Source organism: Fringilla coelebs (assembly GCF_963513975.1).
Source record: "Fringilla coelebs genome assembly, chromosome: 14".
Classification (NCBI taxonomy): Eukaryota; Metazoa; Chordata; class Aves; order Passeriformes; family Fringillidae; genus Fringilla; species Fringilla coelebs.
Genome location: NC_140040.1, coordinates 2009349 through 2030388, shown reverse-complemented (window position 1 = coordinate 2030388; position 21040 = coordinate 2009349). Strand labels below are relative to the sequence as shown.

The following is a 21040-nucleotide window of genomic DNA, read 5'->3' as shown; positions in this document are numbered from 1 at the left end:
TCAGACAGGCAGAATCTGAATTTTAACCTCCTGGTGGCTGTGATGGTTTAATGCACAGGTTTGATGTCCCAGTGTTTCCCACAGAGCATGCTGGTGCCAAAAATGTGGCTGGAAAGAGACCTGGAGAGGGACTTTGACAGGGCATGGAGGGACAGGACAAGGGGGAATGGTTTGAAGATGAAAAATGTGGATTTAGATGGGATATTGGGAATTTCTTCCCAATATCTGTGAGGGTGGGAAGGCCCTGGCACAGGTGCCCAGAGAAGCTGTGGCTGCCCCTGGATCCCTGGAAGTGCCCAAGGCCAGGTTGGAATAGTCTGGACTAGTGGAAGCCAACATCAGGGGTTGGAATGAGATGGATTTTAAAGTATTTTCCAACCCAAGCCATTCCATGATTCCATGAAACCTCCCCTCCCAGCAGTTTGCTGCAGCTCCTCCTTGGGGCATCCCTGCTCCTCCTAAAAGAGCAAGGCTGGGATACCTGACAGGGAATGGGCTGTGACAGCTTTGCCCCCTCCTCTGACCCCACCTAAGTGCTGGCAGGGAGAGGCCTGGACTCCAGCTGAGTAAAAACCCATTAAACCCCAATTTTTGGGTGAACAATCCCAGAGAACCCTCAGAACCTGCAGCAGCATCACCACAGCCCCTCCATCACCCCCAATAACTCTGGAAAACAGCTCGGATTCACTTCCAGGGCTGCTCCAAAGCAGCCAATGGCTGGGAATAAAGCATTTATTAGTGCAAAGATACCTGAGAAGTGTCAGGAGCAAACACAGGTGACAGCACAGCCACACTCACACCCTGTTCCCCAGCCCTGGAGATGCTTCCAACCAAAGCAGGCACATTCCTGGCCCTGTTTTCCATTTTTAGGAGCCTGTCAGAAATGGCACTCCCTCTCCACGCAGATGTCGAGAAATTAGAGGGAATTCAGAGAGAGGCAGAAAAAAAATGATTAAAGGAGATGGAGGGCCTGATTTTGGAGGGAAAAGAAATCAGTGGAGTTATTTATAACCCTGCCTGCACTGGGGTGGGAGCAGGAATTTTTGAAAGTGCCTGGATAGCTCGGATAAGGGGAAAAGGGGGAAAAGCAACCTCCGGAGGATGCTCTCAGAGAAGCTGTAAATCCTGAGTGATGGGATGAAATGCCAGCCAAAAAAAGCCTCTGGGGAATCATCAGCAAGTGCAGGGGACAGTTGTTGATCCAGAGGGAAAAAGTGCCCTGATCAAAATGTGTGAAGGGATGGTGGAGGCGGCTCCAGAGCCGAACCCCCCGCTTCTACCTCTGCTCCCAGTATTTATTTACATCCAGCATTTTACGCAAAACGTGGGGGTGGGCATGGAAATGTTCTTCTTCTTTTTTTTTTAATCCCCAAAAAAACGGGTTTGGTTAAAAAAACAACCAAACCAGCTTTAAATTCAACCCCGGAGGCTCGTGGGAGATGCATGGAGAGGCTGCTGGGATGGGGTGGGAAATGGGATGGAGGGACCCTGGGGGAACAAATCTGAATTTCCTGGGTGATTTCCAGGCTGAGGAGCAGCTCGTGAAGGTGTTGGAAAATCCCCCATTCCCCAGCCAGCCCCAAGCTCTGCTGGCAGCTCCTCCCTCACAGCCAAAGGGTTTTGGAGGAATCTGTAGGGGAAATGTGGGGTTTCCCGTGGCAGGGAGCAGCTGCCTAACGGGGTGCTGGTGTCTCTGTTGCCTTGCAGGACCTCTCACTCCAGGGCCAAGGCGGAGGCGGCCGTGACGGCGGCGCAGAAAGCGCAGGAGGAAGCGCGGATCGCCAGGATCACTGCCAAAGAGTTCTCACCTTCCTTCCAGCACAGGGAGAACGGTCAGTCCCTGCCAGGCCCTGCCCTCGCAGTCCTGCACACACCCCAAACCCCCAAACTGCCCTGGCTGCAGGTTCAGCCTGTGCCCACAGCTCCCCATCCCCACCGGAGCTCCTGGAGGGGAAAATCTCCATGGAACACCAGGTTTGGGGAGATTTAGAGCAGGGCTCTCAGTATCCAGCAGTTCCACCTCGTTCAGGGCTTTTTTCCTGGTATTTCCTCTTTTCCCTCAAGTTTTTAGTTCAAAGCCCTTGGTGCTTGCAAAGAAAGAGCCCAACGAGGGCTCTGGATGCAAACACAGATGATCCCAGAGGTCACCACTGACTTTACACCCCTGGCTTGTGCAGCTCCTGATTGCTTTGGAAAGTTTGGACCCACTGGGACCTGACCCTTCCCTCGGCCGTGCAAATCAGTCCCTGGGAAAAATCCGCACTTGATCGATCTTCCTTCCTTCCTTCCTTCCTTCCTGCCTTCCTGCCTTCCTGCTTTCCTGCCTTCCTGCCTTCCTTCCTTCCTTCCTTCCTTCCTGCCTCCCTCCCTCCCTCCCACCCTCCCTTCTTCCCTCCATCATTTTCACCATTCCTTGTTGATTTATTCACATTTTTGCTCACCAAAGGCTTGGGGAGGACAAAGCCCAAGCCGAGCCGGGTCGGGCTGGGGTCTGCAGCCGACTGGGAATGGGACGCTCCAAGTCCCCCCAGCAATAATTAACATCATAATTAATGTGTGGCTGGGTTTATTGAGAAGTTTTCCATCCCCGAGCCCTCCTCGGGAGGAGGCTGTCATTGTTCTCCCTCTCCCAGCTCAGCGAGGATTACTCACTCGCTTTAATTGCTCCAGGGGCTGCTGCGGTGACTCAGGGCTGCTCCCGAGCTCGGGGACAAGGGACCATGGGCTCTGCTGGCCCAGCCCGGCCCGGTGCTCGCCTCACCGAGCTGCGGGGGCGGCCGGGGGCATCCCATGGCTCAGCTTTGGGGGCTGCAGCAGCCTGAGCCGGGGCACATCCCCAGGCAGGGCCGGTCCGAGCATCCCCTGCATCCCCCGCATCTCCCGGCTGCGGGAGGAGGCTCAGCCCGCTCCAAACCCGCCCATCCCTCCTCCTGCCCAGCCCCATCAGTACACGGCAGATCTGAGCTTTCTCGCAGGGCTGCGTGCTCCCAGGGGCTTCTCCAGCCCTGAGATGTTCCTCATCTCCATTTCCTCCTGCCAGGAGACTTTGCTGGTTTAAATCACCTCTTGGAAAGATATTTTTAGGTAATACATTTTTTACTAGCTCCTGGACGGGGCCGTGGCGCTTCACTCGAGCTGGGGTTTGTGTGGCTGGAGCTCTGTCTGGGGGGTTGTGTGAGCCACGGGAGGGGAGGGCAGGGAAGGAAGGCGGTTCCACTTAGAGCGCATTAAAAAACAAACACAGCATCCCAGATGTGCCGGGAGGGCTGGCAGCGCCCGCGGAGCCGCTCGGGCGGGTGATGGGTGCGAGTGGCTGTGTCACCCACAGAGCCGCCACCTCGGGCTGGGGACAGCCGGGGCGGGGATTGAGAGGGCTGCCTCCACCCTACCGGCATTGCAGGGGCTCTGCATGCCCACCCTACACAGGATCGTGGGTGCGGGGTGTGCCCCCATTATTCAAAATTTTGAGTGCTCTATGTGCCCTCATTATTCAGAATTATGGGTGCTGGATGTGCTCCCCATATTCAGAATTGTGGGTGGTGGATATGCCCCCCTTTCACAGGATTGTGAGTGCTCTAAATGCCCTTCCTTGCACGGCATCCTGGGTGTTCGATGTGCCGCCCTTATACAGAATTGTGGGTTCTGGCTGTGCCCCCCACATTCAGAATTGTGGGTGCTGGACGTGCCCTCCTCGTTCAGGATCCTGGGTGCTGGCTGTGCTCCCTTGCAGGGTGCTGCAGGTCCCCAGTGCCACCCACGGCGTGCTGCGGTGGGTGCTGAGTGCCACCCACCCCCTGGGTGCTGGCTGTGCTCCCTTTCCATGGGATGCTGGGTGCTGGATATGTTCCTGTCAGGGATGTGGGTGTGGGTACCACCCACCTGGCACAGCGAGTGCCAGGGGCGCTGGGTGGCCCCCTCAGAGGGGTTTGTAGGTGCTGTGGGACACCACAGAGAGGTCTGTGCCCACCTCAGCATCAGCCCTGGGCACCCCATGACAGCTGAAGCTCCTGGAAGGTAAAAACTGAAGTATCCCTGTTTTGTATCCTGCAATGCCCTCTCGCCCATGGTTCCCCTGCCCATCAGCCATGGGCATCTCCAGGTGCCCATCAACCCCAATTCCTGCATACAGCAGGATCACCCAGGCTTGGGTGGTGCTGCAAAACCGAGTCCCCTCCCTGGAGACAGCAGCACACAGAGCCAGAGGCTCCCAAATCCCAAACGTGACTCCTCAGCTTTATCTTTGAAGCCTCAGAGGCCAGGCTCGGCTGCCTCCATCCTGCTGGAAATCCACATTCGGTGCTCTGCATCTTCCTTCGCTCTCACAACCCTTCTTCCAGGAACATCACGTGTCCCGGGGCTAATTTTAGCTCCGGATAATTGTTGCACATCCTCGGGTGCCGAAAGGGCCCCGCTGCATCCACAGAGTTTCTGCACAAGGAAACGCCTCCATCCCTGCGGGCTGCGGGGCTGGGGGGCAGCAGTGCCCCAGCTGTGCCCCAGCAGGCCCAGTCCTGCTTCTCCCACAGCCCCAGCCCTCAGGGATTAAGCCAGGAAAGGCAGAGCCCCCTGAGTATTGGGGCTGGGAAGGTTTGGGATGAGGGAGATTCGATGCCATCTCCCTGGTGTGGCTGTGGGGAGCATCTCTGGGGTTTCTTGTCCCCTCTCTGGGGCTCTGGGAACAGCAGCAGTGGGTGTAGCCAGGCTGTGGCTGGTTGTGGGGCTGGACATCAGCTCTGGAGGCCTTGGAGATGGGAAGCTTGCAAATCCCTGGAACTCTAGCAAAATCCCTGAAATGGGAAAGATAAAGCCCAAAACCTTGGGTGTGTCAATTCCCACAGGTGACTTTCCAGCTTCCTCACGTGAAATCCTTTATTCCCTCTGTGCCTCAGCTTCCCATTTGGGATCTTGGAAGGTGGCTAGGACAGGAATGACTGGAAAACAGCCCCAAAGAATCTTGTCCTTTATACCAGAGACAGATACTCTGCAGGAAAACAGAGGGGTGAGCTCTACCTTTCTCCTTCTCAGCAATTTCCCACCAATACCAGCACTTTTCAGGGGCTCTGGATAAACCCCAGGAGGTTCAGTCTCCCACATACAAACAGGGGAAAAATGAAGGCTGTACTATGTGATTATCATCCCAAAATCTCGAGTCATTAGGAGACCATTTCCCATAAATTGCTTGGGTAGATTTCCAAGCAATTTTTTCACTGTTTCCCTCCTTGCCAGTGCTCCAACGGGGACTCCTGCATTCCCTGTGTGTATCCCAGCCCTGGCAGGGGTGAAGGCACATCCCAGCAGCTCCCAAAAAGATTCAAGAGAGAAAATTGCCCAGCAGAAATGGAGAGACCTGAGCAGGCACTGCCGAGCGTTCATTTTTAAAGGATGGCATGAAAATTGAGCTCTCCCTTTTCAAGACTCGTTTCTTGTCTCACCATAGCAATCACAATTAGATGCATTTCAGGGGCATTAGGCACTTAATATATTTATCAAATTATTCACCTAATTTAGCATGGCTTTAGCTGGGAATGACTGGAGAGGGGAAAAGGAGAATTAACCACTATTAGCTCGCTTGAAATCGTTTGGTGTTTCATCAGTGATGAACACGTTGGAGGTTTTTGTTCCATGTTCCTCCAGCAGCAGAAGACATTCAGCCCCTCCTGATGTACCCATCCCCAGGGTGACCCTGCCTGGGAAGTCTCTGAGCTGAAGGAATGAGGAGCCTCCAGTGGGATGAGGAGGATGGGGGGTGCTGGCCTCAGGTGGCCCTGAACAACCAGCCCTGTCCTTCCATCCCATCCCGGGGCTGAGCAGGGAAATTTCCATGTCCTGCTGGGCTGTGTGGGGCAGGAAAACTCTTGGATGTGAGGTTTGTGGGTTTTTTCTTGCACACCTGCCCAGATGTGGCTGTTTCCCTCCTGCACCTGGCAGATGAAAACTGAGGTGGTTCCCATCCAGGAGGGGGGTGAGGGCTGTTGGTGTGGGGTGATCCCAGTGACACCCAGGGGGATCCTGGTGACACCCAGCACACCCAGGGTGGTCCCAGTGGCACCCAGCACACACAAACACAGAGCACGGGGTGTGCCACCAGCCATGTCACAGATTTCCCTTCCCAAGCTTCCAGACTGGGAACTGATAGGAATTGTGGTCAGATGGATCCCAAAACCCTATCAGAACCTCTTCCCAGCAGCTCTGCATTGCTGGTGGCTTCTCTGCACCTCTAGGATTGGAAAACCATTGCTGTGGCTCTGCAGGGCAGGGCTGAGGGCAACTTTTGTGTCACGCTAGTGCTGCCAGCAGCTGTGACAATCCCACCCCACTGCTTCCCACCACCCAACCCTCTGCTCCCTGTTCCGTGCCACGAAAAACCCTCGGGGCATCCATGCACCAGAAATAATCCTGTTGCCTTCCCCTTTCCCTTCTCTCCTCTCCACGATTGTCCCCGAAGGGCTCGAATGCCAGCGGCCGAAGCGGCAGAACTCGAGCGATGACATCGAGGTCCTCTCCACCGGGACGCCCCTGCAGCAAGAGAGCCCCGAGCTGTACCGCAAAGGGACCACCCCGTCCGACCTGACCCCCGAGGACAGCCCGCTGCAGAGCTTCCCCGCCAGCCCCTGCTCCACGCCGCCCCTCGGCCCCTCCTGCAGGAACAAGAGCGCCCACTTCTCCAGGCAGGTCTCGGTGGACGAAGAGAGGGGCGGCGAGATCCAGATGTTGCTGGAGGGGCGTGGCGGGGATTACCTGCGCCCCAACAGCTGGAGCGAAGAGAAGGTGGGCGGGAGCCGCGCCGGGAGGAGCGGGACGATGCGCAGCGGGCAGCTGGGCTCCACCGCTGGCCCCGAAGACTACAGAGGTCGGAGCGGGGGACACAAACATTCGGCCTCCAACCACAAGCCGAGAGAGAGGTGGACAGATTCCCCAGCCACGGTTTCATGGACTTCCCACCACAGGTCCCACAACCACAGCTCAGGGAGCTCCAAGCTGCTTGAGCTGGATGAGGAGAAGATGAGCAATTACGAGATGGAGATGAAGCCCCTCATGAGGATGGATTCTTATATGCAAGAGATTCACACCCAAAAAAGACACTACAGCAAAGGGGGAGGCTGCAGGAGCGTGGCTGACGAGCACCGCGGGGAAGAGCGGGGCTTCGGGGTTCAGAGACTGAGGTCTAAGTCCCAGAACAAAGAGAATTTCAGGCCAGCTTCCTCTGCCGAGCCCACGGTGCAGAAACTGGAAAACCTGAGATTTGGGGACAAAGCTGAACCTCGGCTACTGAGGTGGGACTTAACCTTCTCCCCGCCACAGAAATCTTTACCTGTTGCACTAGAATCTGAAGAGGACAGTGGGGATGCGCTCAAATCCAGTACGGTGAGTGAAGGCACTGGGTGTGCAATTCTGGCCTGAAAGCCTCGGGCTGTTGTGGGGCTGAGTGGAGCAGGATGGGAGGGAAATGCGGAAAATGTGAATTAGCGTGGGTATGTGCCTTGAATGCCCTCTCCTCCCTTCTCCCACTCTGCTGGACATTGGTGTGGCAAGTTCCCTGCAGACTGTGCTGGGAGCATTCCCTGGAGGATGGAGTTTTGCAGCCCAGCCCCTGGACCAGCAATAAAAATTGATTATTGCTGGGAATTTGGTGGGAAAGCTGCAGGAGCAGCCAAGACATTGGTGATGTTTCCTTGGGTTTATGGTTATGGCCACAGAGCTTCCTGCTGCTCCAGGACAGCTCCTTGTGAGACACCCCACCCTAGGCTCCTCATTTTGGGGGAGATAAGGACACTTTGGGCATGATGTAGCTGCTGGGAAGGTGTTCAGGAGAGAAGACAGAGTGATCTTAAAAGCTGCTGCAAGTGGAAGGGAATAATCTGTTCTCCACTAACAGAATTAATGGGCTTAAAGTCAAGGAGGGTGAGCCATTAACCATGGCTAATGAGGTGAGGGCTGTAATGAACTGCCTGGGGAGGGGATGGTCTAAGGTTGGACATCACCAGCTCAGACAGGACCTGGACAGGGCTGAACCTCCTCAGGAGAAGGCTGAGCTGGGTGGGTTTTAGGTTTTTTGCAGTCTTGTTTTTTGAGGATTCTTGGATTTCCCATTAGAAATTTCCTCACTTGTTGTCTCCATTGGTTTGGTATTGACAGGAGAGGTGATGGGGTCTGCTGGGAGCACTGGGGAAGCCAGCACTACCCCAAACTGTCCCTTGTCCCTTGCCCAAAAACAGGGCAGGGCTGGAGGTGTCCCATGAGGACACCCCAGACCTACCCAAGAGAAATGGAAAACCTGTCACGCTCAGGAGGTGACATTTCAGCAGGAAGGAGCTGAATCTCCCTGTCAGGGGAGCACAGGATGGTGCCTGGTCACGAAACTGAAATTAATTTGTCAGTCAAGCTGAAAATTCAGGCAAGAGGCATCAAGGTGTGTGAGGTGTGGTGACATTTGCCATGGCTGCAGTGTCCCTGCTCCTCCAGCACCCGCCAGCAGAGCTGAGGTGCAGAAAGAAGAGGGAGCAGCCTGGGATGCAGGAAGGATGGATCTGCCCCAGCTGGAGCTGTGGATAAATCCCCCCCAGAACAATCTGGGATGCAGGAAGGATGGATCTGCCCCAGCTCCCCTGCTGATAAATCCCCCCCCCAGCAGCTCTGTAGCTCTTTGCCTCCCCATCCCTGGGCTCAGGCTCAGCAGCTTCCCCCCAGCACCGAGGGGGAGCTGAGCACAGGGGCTCCACAGGGCACATCCTGCAGCCCTGGAAAACCAGAGCCATAGAGGCTGTCCTTCCCTGCCTGGGAAGCACTGGAGACATGACAGGCAGCATTAGGAGCCTGACAGGCTCCCAGAGGGGAAGAGCAGCAGCAGTAATTGCACAGACACAGCCCTGGCAAGGCCGTGGGATGCGCAGATGTTCCAGCACCTCTGACAACACAACCTGGGAGACACAGGGCCCCCAGGAGGGATGAAACCACTGTTTCTCCTCACTGAGAGCCACGTGATTTTGGGGAGATCAGTAGCACAAGCAGCCCTGAGCTGTGTCCCCACCCAGCCCATCAGATGTGCAGATGTGCTCCCACCTCAGAGCTGTCACAATAAACCTCTCTCCACATGGCTGGAGGCAAACTGCCACCAAGACATTCTTGGCCATTCCCAGCGAGTCCCGGCCACTAAGGAAGGGCCCAGCCTGCGTGGAGAAGTGCACGGAAAAGCCATTAGGATGCACATCCTACTTTGGAAGTGCTGGAGCTGTGGAGCAGCATGTTCAGTTTTCTCACATTCATAACCGAGGGTGGAACAGATGGCGAAGGTTTGGGAGGAAGCTAATGTAATACAGAGGAAGAGATAATATGTGGATTTAAATAACCCACAATGCCAGCAACAATTTGTTCTAGCAGGAATTGCACGGTGCTAGCAGGGTTTTGTTCGAGTGGCCTGGCAGAGAGGGGGTGGCTGGACAGGAGCAGGGGAAAGTGTAGGGGAGAAATGGGAGGTGCAGGATCTGTGCTTCCAACCTTCTGCCCAAACCCGTGACCTCACCTGCCATCAGAAGCATTTCAGACCTCAGGGAGTGGTGAATCCCTGAGGAGGAGGAGGAGGAGGGGAAGGCTGAGGGGGAAGGATTTATCCCACAGACCCCACATCCATCCCCACACAGCACAGGACACTCACACATTGCATCCTGCAACCCCCCCTGCATCCTGCTCCAGCTCCACATCCCCCCACAGCAAATCAAGGCTCCCCAGGCCCGCCAGAAGCCCAATTCCCCACACTGGCCTGAAATCCCCCTTCCCTGGGGCCTGGCAAGGCAAGGCAGTGTGGACAGGTGTGTGAGAGCCCACACTGCTCCAGCCTCTCCCCTGGGTGCCAGCAGTGCCAGCCCCCTGAAAAGGAGGGGCTCCAAGGGCAGCTCCCAGCTCCCTCCAGCTGGGCTCCCAGAGAAAGGAGCTGCCATGAGCAGAAGGGATGCTCGGAGCTGAGCATGGCTATTTTTGCCCTACCTGAGGTATCCCTGAGCAGAAGCGAGGTCACCCTCACAGCTTAGCTTGTTTTAAAAATAATCTGCCCTAAACCAGCTCTGTACAAGCCATTCATGAGCCCAGGGTTTGGCTCTGTCCTGGAGTGGTAGCTCCATCTTCCAGAGGCAGCACACCTCTGGCAATGCTGGAACGGGCTAGGGCTGCAGGTCTCACAAAAACACACCCCAAAAAAATCACTGCTCCTGATTCCTGTCTGAAAAACAAGCTGGGAGCCATGGGGCTTTGAATCCAAGCTTTTCCAAAGCTGCACAGGCAGGCATGCAGACTCCACAGAGGAGTCTGTAGGAGCTGTAGGAACTTTATTCTCCTCTGTCACTTTTCCCCAGTCCTTTAAAAGAAGCTCCCAGAACCACCCCCTTTGTTGGGGCTGCACACCAGAAATTGAAAAATCCTCTCATAAAGGTTATTTCTTCAGGCCACGGCTCAGTAACGTCGATGAAATTCAGCACTGCTTGGTGTTGGCTCTCAGGGGATTTGGGGGTTTTGGGGTCACTGAGCCACACTAATGCTTTAAAATGACATTTAAGGCCACTTGATCTCTCTGTGCTTCAGTGGGCACTGACCCCAGCACCCAGAGGACAAACTCAGAGCAATTGTCAGCATTGGGACAGAGGAAAACAGGAGCCAACGCACCAGGACTGGTGCCGGTGTTGTGGGATTAAGGGATTTATGGGAATGTCCCCATCCTTCCCAGCCTTAAAGGCCCACAAGGCACAAAGCCTGGGCCTGGATGCTTCACAGGTTCCTGGAGCCTTTGAGGAGAACTAAAACGGGAAAGGGAAAAAGGAATTGTTGAGAGACTGGCAAGGGAAAGGAGCTTTCTAAAACTCCAGCGAGCGTTTTATCCACAAACCACAGCCCGTGGCAGGGCTGGGGAGGAAGAGAAGGGAGCAGATCTCCTTCCCTGCAGGTGCTGCACATCTGCCACTTCTGGAAGGGAGGAGAAGCGCTTTGGGCACGGAGCAGCTCAGCGGGAAGGGCCGGGCTCAGGCACCGCCTGCTCCATCACCCTGTCCCCGTTCAGCAGCGGCGACCCCCAGCTCTCCCAGAGCCTTCAGGGACAGCCCTGCTCTGCCTGAGGGCACCGGGGCCGTGAGGGGGCTCGAGGCCCGGCCCCTCAGCACCGGGGCCGTGAGGGGGCTCCAGGCCCGGCCCCTCAGCACCGGGGCCGTGAGGGGGCTCCAGGCCCGGCCCCTCAGCACCGGGGCCGTGAGGGGGCTCCAGGCCCGGCCCTTCACGGTGCCTTGTCCCACCGCACCCCAGGGACGTGAGGGCAAAAGCCCAAAGCCAGCCCTGACTGTTCCCCGCAGCGTCACACAGAGCAAATCCCAGCCCAAAGGCAAAAATTCCTGGGGAAGGAACAGCAGCAGAGGCTCTGAAGGCATCTCCCGGCTGAGGGATCTCCGAGAGCCCCCCGTGGCCCTGCGGGGGTGGCGGGGAGGGATCCCGACAGCCTCTCCCTCCCTCCTTCCCTCCCTCCCTCCTTCCCTCCTCCGGCAGCGAGCGGCTGAGGGGCGGATTTGCCAGCAGATATTGCAGGCAGGTTTCGCTGTCGCTGGGGGAAGGCAGGAGCACGCAGCCAATCTGCAGGGAGCTGCCGAGCTGCCGGAGCCGGGGCTGCGGGCACGGGGCTCGGCACAGCCTCCCCCGGCACGGCAGCGGCACCTCCCCGCTGGATCTCCCCTTGCTGTTGCAATAGGACACGAAATGAACGACACTCACACGCTGAGATGTCCAAGGCAAAAAAAAAGCACGTTTATTTCCCGACTTCGGTATTTATAGAATTCCAAAAGTGACCACGGATTGGAGGATGAAATTGCTACCTCTCCAACCACACTCTTCAAACCAACAGTGCATCAATTCTCTCTTCCTCCAGAAAGGAATGCAAAACAATCATTATTTACATGAAAAGTGGTTGAGAAACTCCATTACAAAAATGTAAACACCAGAAGGCTTAGAAGAACTTTAGAGGAACAGGGGGGCACCCTTGCCAGAGCTGCCAGGTTATTCCTGAAGGGATTCATCCCAGGTGGAGATGAATTTCCTTTCCTTTTTTAGGCACCTTTAGCCCTAAAGGTCGTAAAATGAGTTAGAAATAAAACCTGGGTGTTTTCTCCACCCCAGCTTGTTTGGGGTGTGAAGCTTCCCCCCTGTGCATGGAGGTGTTCCCATTTGGCTGCTTTGGGATGAAGGGAACTGGGGACTTGTTTGGCATTAACCTCCCTGCGACTAAACCCTGTGATTTACCCCTGTGGCCTCCCAGCTTCAGGTTTTCCCATTTATTTCTTTCCCCATCAGGAGCCATCCCCAGGTCTCCCAACACAATCATCCCAGGGTTTTCCTTATTCCTCTCATCTCAAGCAAACAGATTCACCTCAATCCCAGCTGGCAGCTGAGTGCCCAGACAAACAGAAGCCATAATTTCATGGGAATAAGGAAGAAGAGGAGTCCTGTTGCCATCACAGCTCTGGAATGAGGCAGGGCTGAGCATTGCTGCAGGGGTTGTCTCTTCTTAAGACAAATAATAATCACAAACTGTTCCTCCTCTAATCCCTTTCGTGTTCAGACAACCTGAGGTAAATAATCTTCAGAGAGAAATGGGATGTTCAACTCGACAGGGTCCTTTTCAAAGCCTTTTCATCTCCAGGGCCTTTGATGTACTCGGGAGCACTTTTTTCTGGCTCTGCTCCTGTCATCTGGATATGGGGATTGAGCCCAATTCCATCTCTTAGCTTGGAAAATTTGGGGCCAAACACCAGCTTTTCACTGCATTAGAAACAAATTTTGACTGCTGTTTTTAGAATAGAAATCTCAAAATAAGAGCTTCAAACATACATAAACAAATACTGAGCACCTGGAAGGTGAGGATTGAACCAGGGGTGACAAATCAGTAAATCAGTTCTTCAAGAGGCTAAAGGATATGTCTAAGAAGATAACCTCTCTTTTTTTTTAGCTTTTTTCTCTAGAAGCAGGTTTTTCCATCCCACCCAACTCACTTTCACTCACTCAAGCACTTTTAGCATCTCCTGGGCCCCTTCCTGGAGCCACAGGAGCTGCTGCAATCCGCTGGAGAAAGCCAAGTGGCTCCCTGATGTTTCCTTTGCTAAATGCTCCTTAACCATTTCACAGAGCCTGTTCCTGGCAATGATGTGACAATTCAGCACAAATGTCACCGAGCTGCTAAGTTTGCAGCCCTTTCTGCAGTGCTGAGGCTGGAAAATGGTGCATATCTTTTTTTTTTTTTTTTTTTTTTTTTGCTGATCCAAGTCCTTAGTAATTACATTTAATAGATCCCGGAGGGATTCCTAGGTAACCTGCACTCCGGTTTCCATGGCAGAGAGGCAGAGCTTGTACCCTGTGATAACAGATAATAATGGATTGCTAATGCTTAAATTAATTATGCCACAATTGCATTTGTAAACCAGCTGTCCGTCGTATTCCCAGAAAAACTCCAGAGTTGCTACACAACAGTTCCAGGATAAAAACAAACAAGGCAGAGGGGCAGGAATTACTCTACAGCTACAATTACTGTTATTACTCCTGTGCCATAACCGTGGCTTATTCCTATTTTAGTGTTTCCATGGGTTAAGGTCTAAGTTTCTGTTCTTTAAGGTTGGAAACAAAGCTTAAAAATCCTTGGCGAGCCAACCTGTTGATAGAGAAGGACCCTTTTGCCCAGCTGATATTTGGTGTAGATTCCCATCCTTGGCAGATGTTTTTCTTCTCCTGTGAAGGACTCCAGGGATATTATTGTAAAAAATTGAAATTTGGCCCTACCAAACTGTGGCAGCAACAGGCAAAGCTGCAAATCAGGGGCTGTGTCTCCTGTTTTCAAAGATTCATCCTATTGGAGGTTGGAGCACAAAGGGAAGGGTTTAAAAGCCACTGGTTTTAAAGCACTGGTTCTTTGCTGCAGCAAAAGGGAGCTCAGTGCCCTGCAGCCAGGCTGGGCAAAGCCTCTCTCCCAAAGCTCAGCTCCAGCACTGAGCCATCTCCTGCCCAGGCACGGAGCAGGAATGATGCTCAGTGCTGTCACATCTCCCAGGCCATCCCTGCCATGGGAGGGGAGAAGGGCAGACCTTCCCCCTGAGCAGAGGGGAAGGCAGTGAGACCTTGCAAGACAGAAATCAGGCAGGCATTAGCACTGGGAAGTGCAGCAGGATTCGTAATTGGAGCTAAAACAGAACCTTTGGAGGGACAAAACTGCTTATCCAGCAGCAGCTGCCATTCCCACCTGGACAGCAGCACAGGGAGGAGGGGGTTAAAAACAGGGAGCTGTAAAAAGGAGGCAGAATTTGTGAGCTGGATTTGAGCTGGTTGGTTGGAATAGCTCCCACCCCTGCCTGGTCATCCTGTTCCTGGGATGGGAAATGTGGCAGATCCTGTGCCTGCAGTGGCAAAGGAAGGATTTTCTCCTGCCCCTGCCCTGCCCATGGCTGCAGGATGCAAACAGGCCCAGCCTGAGCAGAACCTCTGTGCACAAGGATCCGGGGGTGCCAGTGTGAGCAGGTGTTGGATCCCCCCCAGTTTTCCAGCTGAGGGCACAGCTTTGATGCCCTGTGTATAAATCACAGAACCACGGGATCATTTACCTGGAAAATGCTCTGGAATTGAGTCCCACCATTCCTCCAGCACTGCTCCATGTCCCCAAGCGCCATATCCACACAGCTCCGGGGATGGGGACTCCACCACTGCCCTGGGTGAAGAATTATTCCCAAATATCCAATCTGAACATCCCTGGTACAACTGGAGGCTGATTCCTCTTGTCCTGCTGCTGTTTCTTGGGAGAAGTGAGCAGTGAAGGCTGAGCTCCCTCCCCAAAGGCTGGACCTCTGGTGCATCCCAAAGTGAGGGAACAGGGAATTGGAGCAGGGGCAGCGCTGGCTGTGCTGTTTTGGCAGGGAATTCCTCCATGGAGCCGCCCAGGGATGGGGCTGAGCCCTCCCTGGCTGCGGGGCCGGGGCAGGAGCTCGTTCTGTGCCTCGGCGGGGCCGTGCCAAGGCAAACAATGACACTGATAATCGCCTGCAATCTGTTATTATATTACCAGCAGCTCAAAAACCCTAAAACCCAATAATCTTCTGAAATGCAGCTAATCCCTCCCAGCGCCAGCAAGGCCGGGCTTGGCACGGCCGGGCCAGGGAAGGGAAGGAGCAGCGAGCAGGGGGTGGTTGCTGCCTTTGGAAGCTTTTTGTGGCACAGGAGGAGAGGTTTGCCGGGAGCAGCCAGCCCTGGATGGGTACCTGGCTGCTCTCCGCAATCCCTGCCTTGGTTTGGCTGCCTTTGACCCTGTTGCTAAGCTACAAATATGCCTTTCCAGCAGGCTCCAGCATCCTCGCTCCCACCCACTCCCAAGCGCCAGCTGAATCAGGCTGCTCGGAACAGAAACCATCCCCGGGCAGCTGGGAGCTGCTTTTCCCCGTTCCTTTACCAGCAGCTCCTCAGAGCCACCCAGGGAAAGCTCCCAGGGGGTGCCCAGTCCTGTCCCCACTCCATCCCAGCGATGTGGAGAATGCCAGGAGGGGGAAGGAGCCTGGGGAAAAGCGTTTGGAGCATCCAAGCCCTGGGATGCAGCAGGAATAGCTGAGGATCCCAGCAAATCCAAGAAAAAGCAACCACCCACCTGCTGCCAGCAGCACTCGCCCTGTGTGAGCCATGCTCACACCATGGCACCAGGGATGAGGTGCCAGGATGGATGGTGGTGCCAGGATGGATGAGATGTCAGGATGGATGAGGTGCTAGGGATGTTTTCCTGACCAGTGTCCTGCAGAAGGATGTGTTGGAGGGCTGGCTGCAGTGCCCTAACGTTGCTGGGATGTTGGTGGGGTCCCACAGGATTGTCCAGGACGTGCTCCAGGGGAAGCAATGGATGATCCCCAAGGGATTGAACCATTCCTGGGATGTGCAGCCCAGCTGGGGTGGGGGTGTGCCCAGGGCAGCTGCAGTGGGGCCCCTGCAATGCTTTCCAGGTGAAATCACAGAATCCTGGCATGGTTTGGGTTGGAAGGACCTTAAAGCCCATCCCACCCCTGCCATGGCAGGGACACCTTCCACCATCCCAGGTTGTTCCAAGCCCTGTCCAACATGGCCTTGGACACTCCCAGGTGGTTCCCAGGAGCTTAATTTAGTCCATATAAACTCAGGAATGGTTATTAGAGCATTCCCAAAATGTTGCCTGAACATGGACCCCCATGTGCTGGCCTGATGTCCAGGATACCTGGAAAACAGCTGTGTTTATTAGGAAATGTCCTGGACACTTCAAACCATCCCCAAACCACTCTAAGACCCTATACAATCTGCTTTTTTTTGTGTTTTTTTTTTTTCCTTTTCATTGACCACCTCATAAACAACCAATTTTAGTTCTGTTTTTAAGGCCAGGGTTCCTATGGCAGTGGCATGGGATGATCCGTGATCCATCAGGGGGTAGGTACAGCCAAGTGTTTGTGTGGCAGCTTCAAAAATCCTCCAAGGGTTCCTGGGCACTTTGGGAGGTGTCAGTCGGGATCTGCTAATCCCCAGAGCTGCCTGGACTCCCCAGAGCAGATTCTCCTGGATTCTCCCCAGATTCTCCTGGAATCCCTGCAGAATTCCAAGGATCCATCTAATTCCTGTCCTTCTGTTTCTCTTGCAGGGTTCAGCTCCCATCCTGGTAGTCATGGTGATCTTACTAAATATTGGAGTCGCCATTTTGTTTATTAACTTTTTCATCTAATTCAAGACTGTCTTGTTTGCAAAAATAACAGTTACATGTATGAATGGGGGAAAAAAAAACAACAACAAAACAAAACAAAAAAACCTGAACCAAACAACAACAACAACAAAAAAAACAAAGGGAAAAATCATAACTCGAACTGTCCTCTGACAATTTCCAAGTCTTTTCACAGAAGAACAACAAATGATCGAGTCTCACTCACAGTTTGCCTTTTTTCCTGGGTAATGTTTTTTGGATTTTAGCCAAAATTCTTTGCTTGTATAACACTATGCTGTGTGGCATGGCAAAATGCTATCAACACTCTGCCCCCCCAACACTGGGAAGGATGAGAAGGAATCCCAACAAAAGAAAAAACCTTGTTTCCCTTCCCCTCACCCCCCCCCAAAAGAAAAAAATTGTCTTTGTAACAACAGCAATGAACCCCAAAATGGAGATGAGACAAGGGGACGATGGGGAGAGTTTGGGTGGAGTAGGGCTGGGGTTTGGGATGCTCCAGGCTGAGCTTCCCAGGGAAATCCACAACAGCTTTAATGATAAATGGGAGAGAAAAGCAGAACCAGGCTTTTCACCCTTTGGAAATGGAGGAATGCTGCTGTGAGAAGGAGGAGAGAAGGAGCACAGGGAAGGAATGAACCCTGCCTGGATGGAAAAATGGCAGAACAGGCCCCGTTCTGATCCTTGTTTTTAAAACAAAAATTGGCTTTTTGCAGAATTCCTCGGGGCAGGGGGGAATAGGGAACACGAGGTGTGAGCAGCAGCCCCAGCACCCTCCTGCCTTCACTTCTCCTCCCCAGGCTGCTCCTCACCCATGGCAAGGCAGGAAAATCACCCAGAGCTACTTTTAATTCACAGCAAATTTCTCCTGGCTAAAAATCCCCCCAAAAAAACCCTTGGAGGAACCTCCAGCAGCACAGATGGAGTGGCTGATGGTGCTGTGCTGGTGAGGAGCATCCAGCCCATCCCAAAAAATGTGCACAGGGAGCAGGGTGGGGAGGGACAGGGGACAGAGGGCTCAATTCCAATCCACTGAGGATGACAATAAAACAAAACCAAGCAAAAATCCAACTGTTTCTCAAAGGCACCTGGGGAGGAGCACCTGGAGCATGTCCCAGAGAGGTGGGAGAGGGTGGTGGGTTTGTCTCTTACATCTTGCTGTGGACTGTTTCAGACATCATGCTTGGGCTCTGAGCATGTAGTATTTTGCACTTTGTAATGCAGGATGTATATTCCAGCTTCCAACATGTCCCTGTATTTAAAAAAAAAGAAAAAAAAAAAAAAGAAAAAAAAAGAAAAAAAAAAGAAAAAAAAAAAGAAAATCAAACCAAACATCATTGGCAATGGCAGCCTCTAAGGATGTATTTTCTTTCTTTTTTTTTTTTTTCTATGTCACTTAATTTGTTCGTTTCTACCATCTTTGTACTATGCCTGCCTTGATTTTTGTCCCCTCCCTGTCCCCACGGATAATCTGCATACTCATTAAAGATGCGTATCCCTGTTCTGAGCTGTCCTGGTGCCGATCACACAGCGTGCTCTCAGCTCCAGCCCTGGGCAGCGGCGCTCCCAAAGCTCCCATCCCTCCCCTCGGTGCTCCCCCACCAGCAGCTCCCACGGCTCCTTTGGGATTTGGCAGGGCCAGGGACCAAATCCCACCCTCATCCCCCCCTGCAGCTGCAGCAGCAGGAGAAGGGTGCAGGAGGGTGGCAGCTCCCGAGGGGGGTGAGACCCTCCCAGGAGATTTTGGGGGTGGGGAAGGAGGGAAAAGCCCTCCCTGACATTCACGTCCAGAGTTGTTGGATCCAGCCCGGACTCGTGGACTCAGCTTTGCTTTGCTTCTGTTTTAGCTGTTTCTCTGCTACCTTTTCAGCAGATTTCTTATTACACTGCACTGGATTGCTATATTTTTAACCAGAAATAAACTAAGGATTAGAGCATGTGCCAGTTAAATTCAGTTCTTTTCCTTACATGGTCTGATTCCCTCCTGTCGCAGTTTTGCTTCCTCTTCTCCTTCCTTTCCCTTTCCAGGCACAGGGCTATGGGTGGACAGGGGAAAGGATAATTTTGAAATTCCATTTTCCACAGTAACTGTCCATCATCTTCCCACCTCTTCCTTTTTTTGTGTTGTTTTGGATTTTCCTTTTGGGTCCTTAGTCATAATTTTTTTTCCCTCTTCAAGGCTTGCTGCACCCTTGAAATGAACCAAAAAAACATACTGAGATTGCAGCCTTGGGAATTCACCCCTGGGATTTGGAATTCTGCTTCCACTCTTTGGAAAGACTCTAGAGGACTTTCTTTTTTTGATGCATTAGAGTGCAGGACACAAAGGTCCTGTCAGGAGCAGGTTAAATACAGCCCTGCAGACACAGATATTTAGATATCTGTAAAACAGCACCAAAATGCCTCTTGTTATCCATCAAATAAAAGCACTGGTGGTTTCCTGACTGGATTTTTCCCACTGCTGCCTGCCCAGTTATTCCTGCTCTTGCCTCTGGACCAGCACGGGATTTTTCAGCTCTCTGTTCCACTCAGTCAAGCTGAGGTTTGCTCAGTAGGAAAGACAGCCACAGACTAATATTAATTGGCTCCCAACCCACACAGTCCAAAATAATGATTCCTTTCTTAATCCCAGAGAGTTGAGAGATTTGTCTCAGTCCTGGGCTTTTCACATTTGCCCAAGGCCAGAAATATTCCTGAGAAGTAGCCCAGAGAGAGAGGTAATTCAGTGTATTTCCCTGTCTTATGAGCCTGGCTCCTGCAGATCTACCTAAGGCCCATTAAAATGCCCATCAAGGTGGGCCATAAATCCATGGAAATTATCCAGCCCTGCTGCTTTATGTCCAGGCTGGCAGCTGCACTTGGTCAGTTGAAGGTTTGGATCATTTTTTAAGGCTGCACTGGAATTTTTATGTTCTGCCAGCATGAGGAGGGGCTGGCACAGCAGAGCCATTGGGAAGGGGGAATTTGGGAAGGGAGATTTGGACCCCCCACCTGTGTGAGAGGGGCTGCTCCAGCACTGCATCCTTGGGAAAAGCAAGAAGGAAGAAGGAAGACAAACCCCGTGTGCCACATCAGCTGCTCCCAGCCCATCTGGTGTCTGGGTGGTTGTACCCAAGACCCAGATTCCAGCACTCCCCAGAGCCCCAGCTTCCAGAGATGCCGAGCTGTGGCAGCATCCCTGCCAGGAAAACAGCCAGACTGCATCAGAGGGGGAGGAGCGACAGCAGAAACAGGGTGGGACCCACGGCGGAGGGCTTAATTGAGACCTAAGGACTAATTACACACGGCAGCTTTGGCAAGTGCAGGGAGGCTGGAAAGCAGGGATTTTTGGAAGCTGTCACACAAATAGGGCGGCTCCAGAGGGCTGTGCTGAGGCAGGATGGAGCAGGGATGGAATGGGATCTCCTGAGCTGGGGGTGAGGGGTTTGCAAGGAACAGAATCCCGACAGCTTTTCCTGCTTTAGGGAACAGCTCAGCTCCTTGCACAGCTCCTGAATGACTGCAGCAGTTGTGGGATCATCGAATCGTGGAATGGGTTGCGCTGGAAGGGATCTTAAAGCCCCAGGTTGCTCCAAGCCCTGTCCAACCTGGCCTTGGGCACTTCCAGGGATCCAGGGGCAGCCACAGCTCCTCTGGGCACCTGTGCCAGGGCCTGCCCACCTTCTCAGGGAGTGACAAATCTCCCAAAACTTTGCACAGAAAGATGTGAACTTACCCAAGTGAAAGGACAACAGGGGAGTGACTGAGCAAGCTGAGGGATTCCTTCCTGGATTAACAAGAAATGCTTTGTTTTCACTTTTCCCAGATCATCAATAAGTGCTCCATTTTCTCCTCTCCAGATCATCAATAAATGGTTTGCTTTCACCTCTCACCTGTTATTTAGTGGGGAAGGTCCCTCCCTGACAGCCATGTTTTTATCTCACCAATTAAAGCTCCCTGTCAGCTCTATTTAATCTTCCTTCTGTCCTAATTAGCCCAGCAGATCCCAGCCCTGCTCTCTGGAGAGCTGCATCCCTGGGGATGGCCCTGCCACAGCAATACCCAGGGCACCTGGAATTCCCTGCACAAGGACAGCCAGTCCTGGTGGCACCTCCAGGCATCACTTGGCTGCTGCAGCACACACTTGGATCCCATCTGCTGTCCCCAAGGACACAGCACTGCCCTGCTGGGAAGGAAGGGATGCCTTGAGGAGAGGGGCTGAAAAACAAAGCCTTGGAGCAGCCCACTCCTTCCTGGCCTCAGTGAGGTCAGCAGGTGGACAATTCACTGGTCATCAGGAGGTCACCTGCAGGACAACTGGGCCAACAGGGAGAA

At 53.4% G+C, this 21040-nt stretch overlaps 1 protein-coding gene across 1 annotated transcript in view; it reads left to right on the top strand.

Annotated features, from left to right (window-relative positions):
• JPH3 (junctophilin 3) overlaps positions 1–17065 on the top strand; it is a 46151-nt gene extending 29086 nt beyond the window's left edge. The window contains exons 3-5 of the mRNA XM_084215029.1: positions 1708–1832; positions 6446–7365; positions 16652–17065. Coding sequence (XP_084071155.1) covers positions 1708–1832; positions 6446–7365; positions 16652–16732 — 1126 coding nt within the window. The 3' untranslated portion in view covers positions 16733–17065. The remainder of the gene's footprint in view (positions 1–1707; positions 1833–6445; positions 7366–16651) is intronic.
• Positions 17066–21040: the final 3975 nt, after the last annotated feature.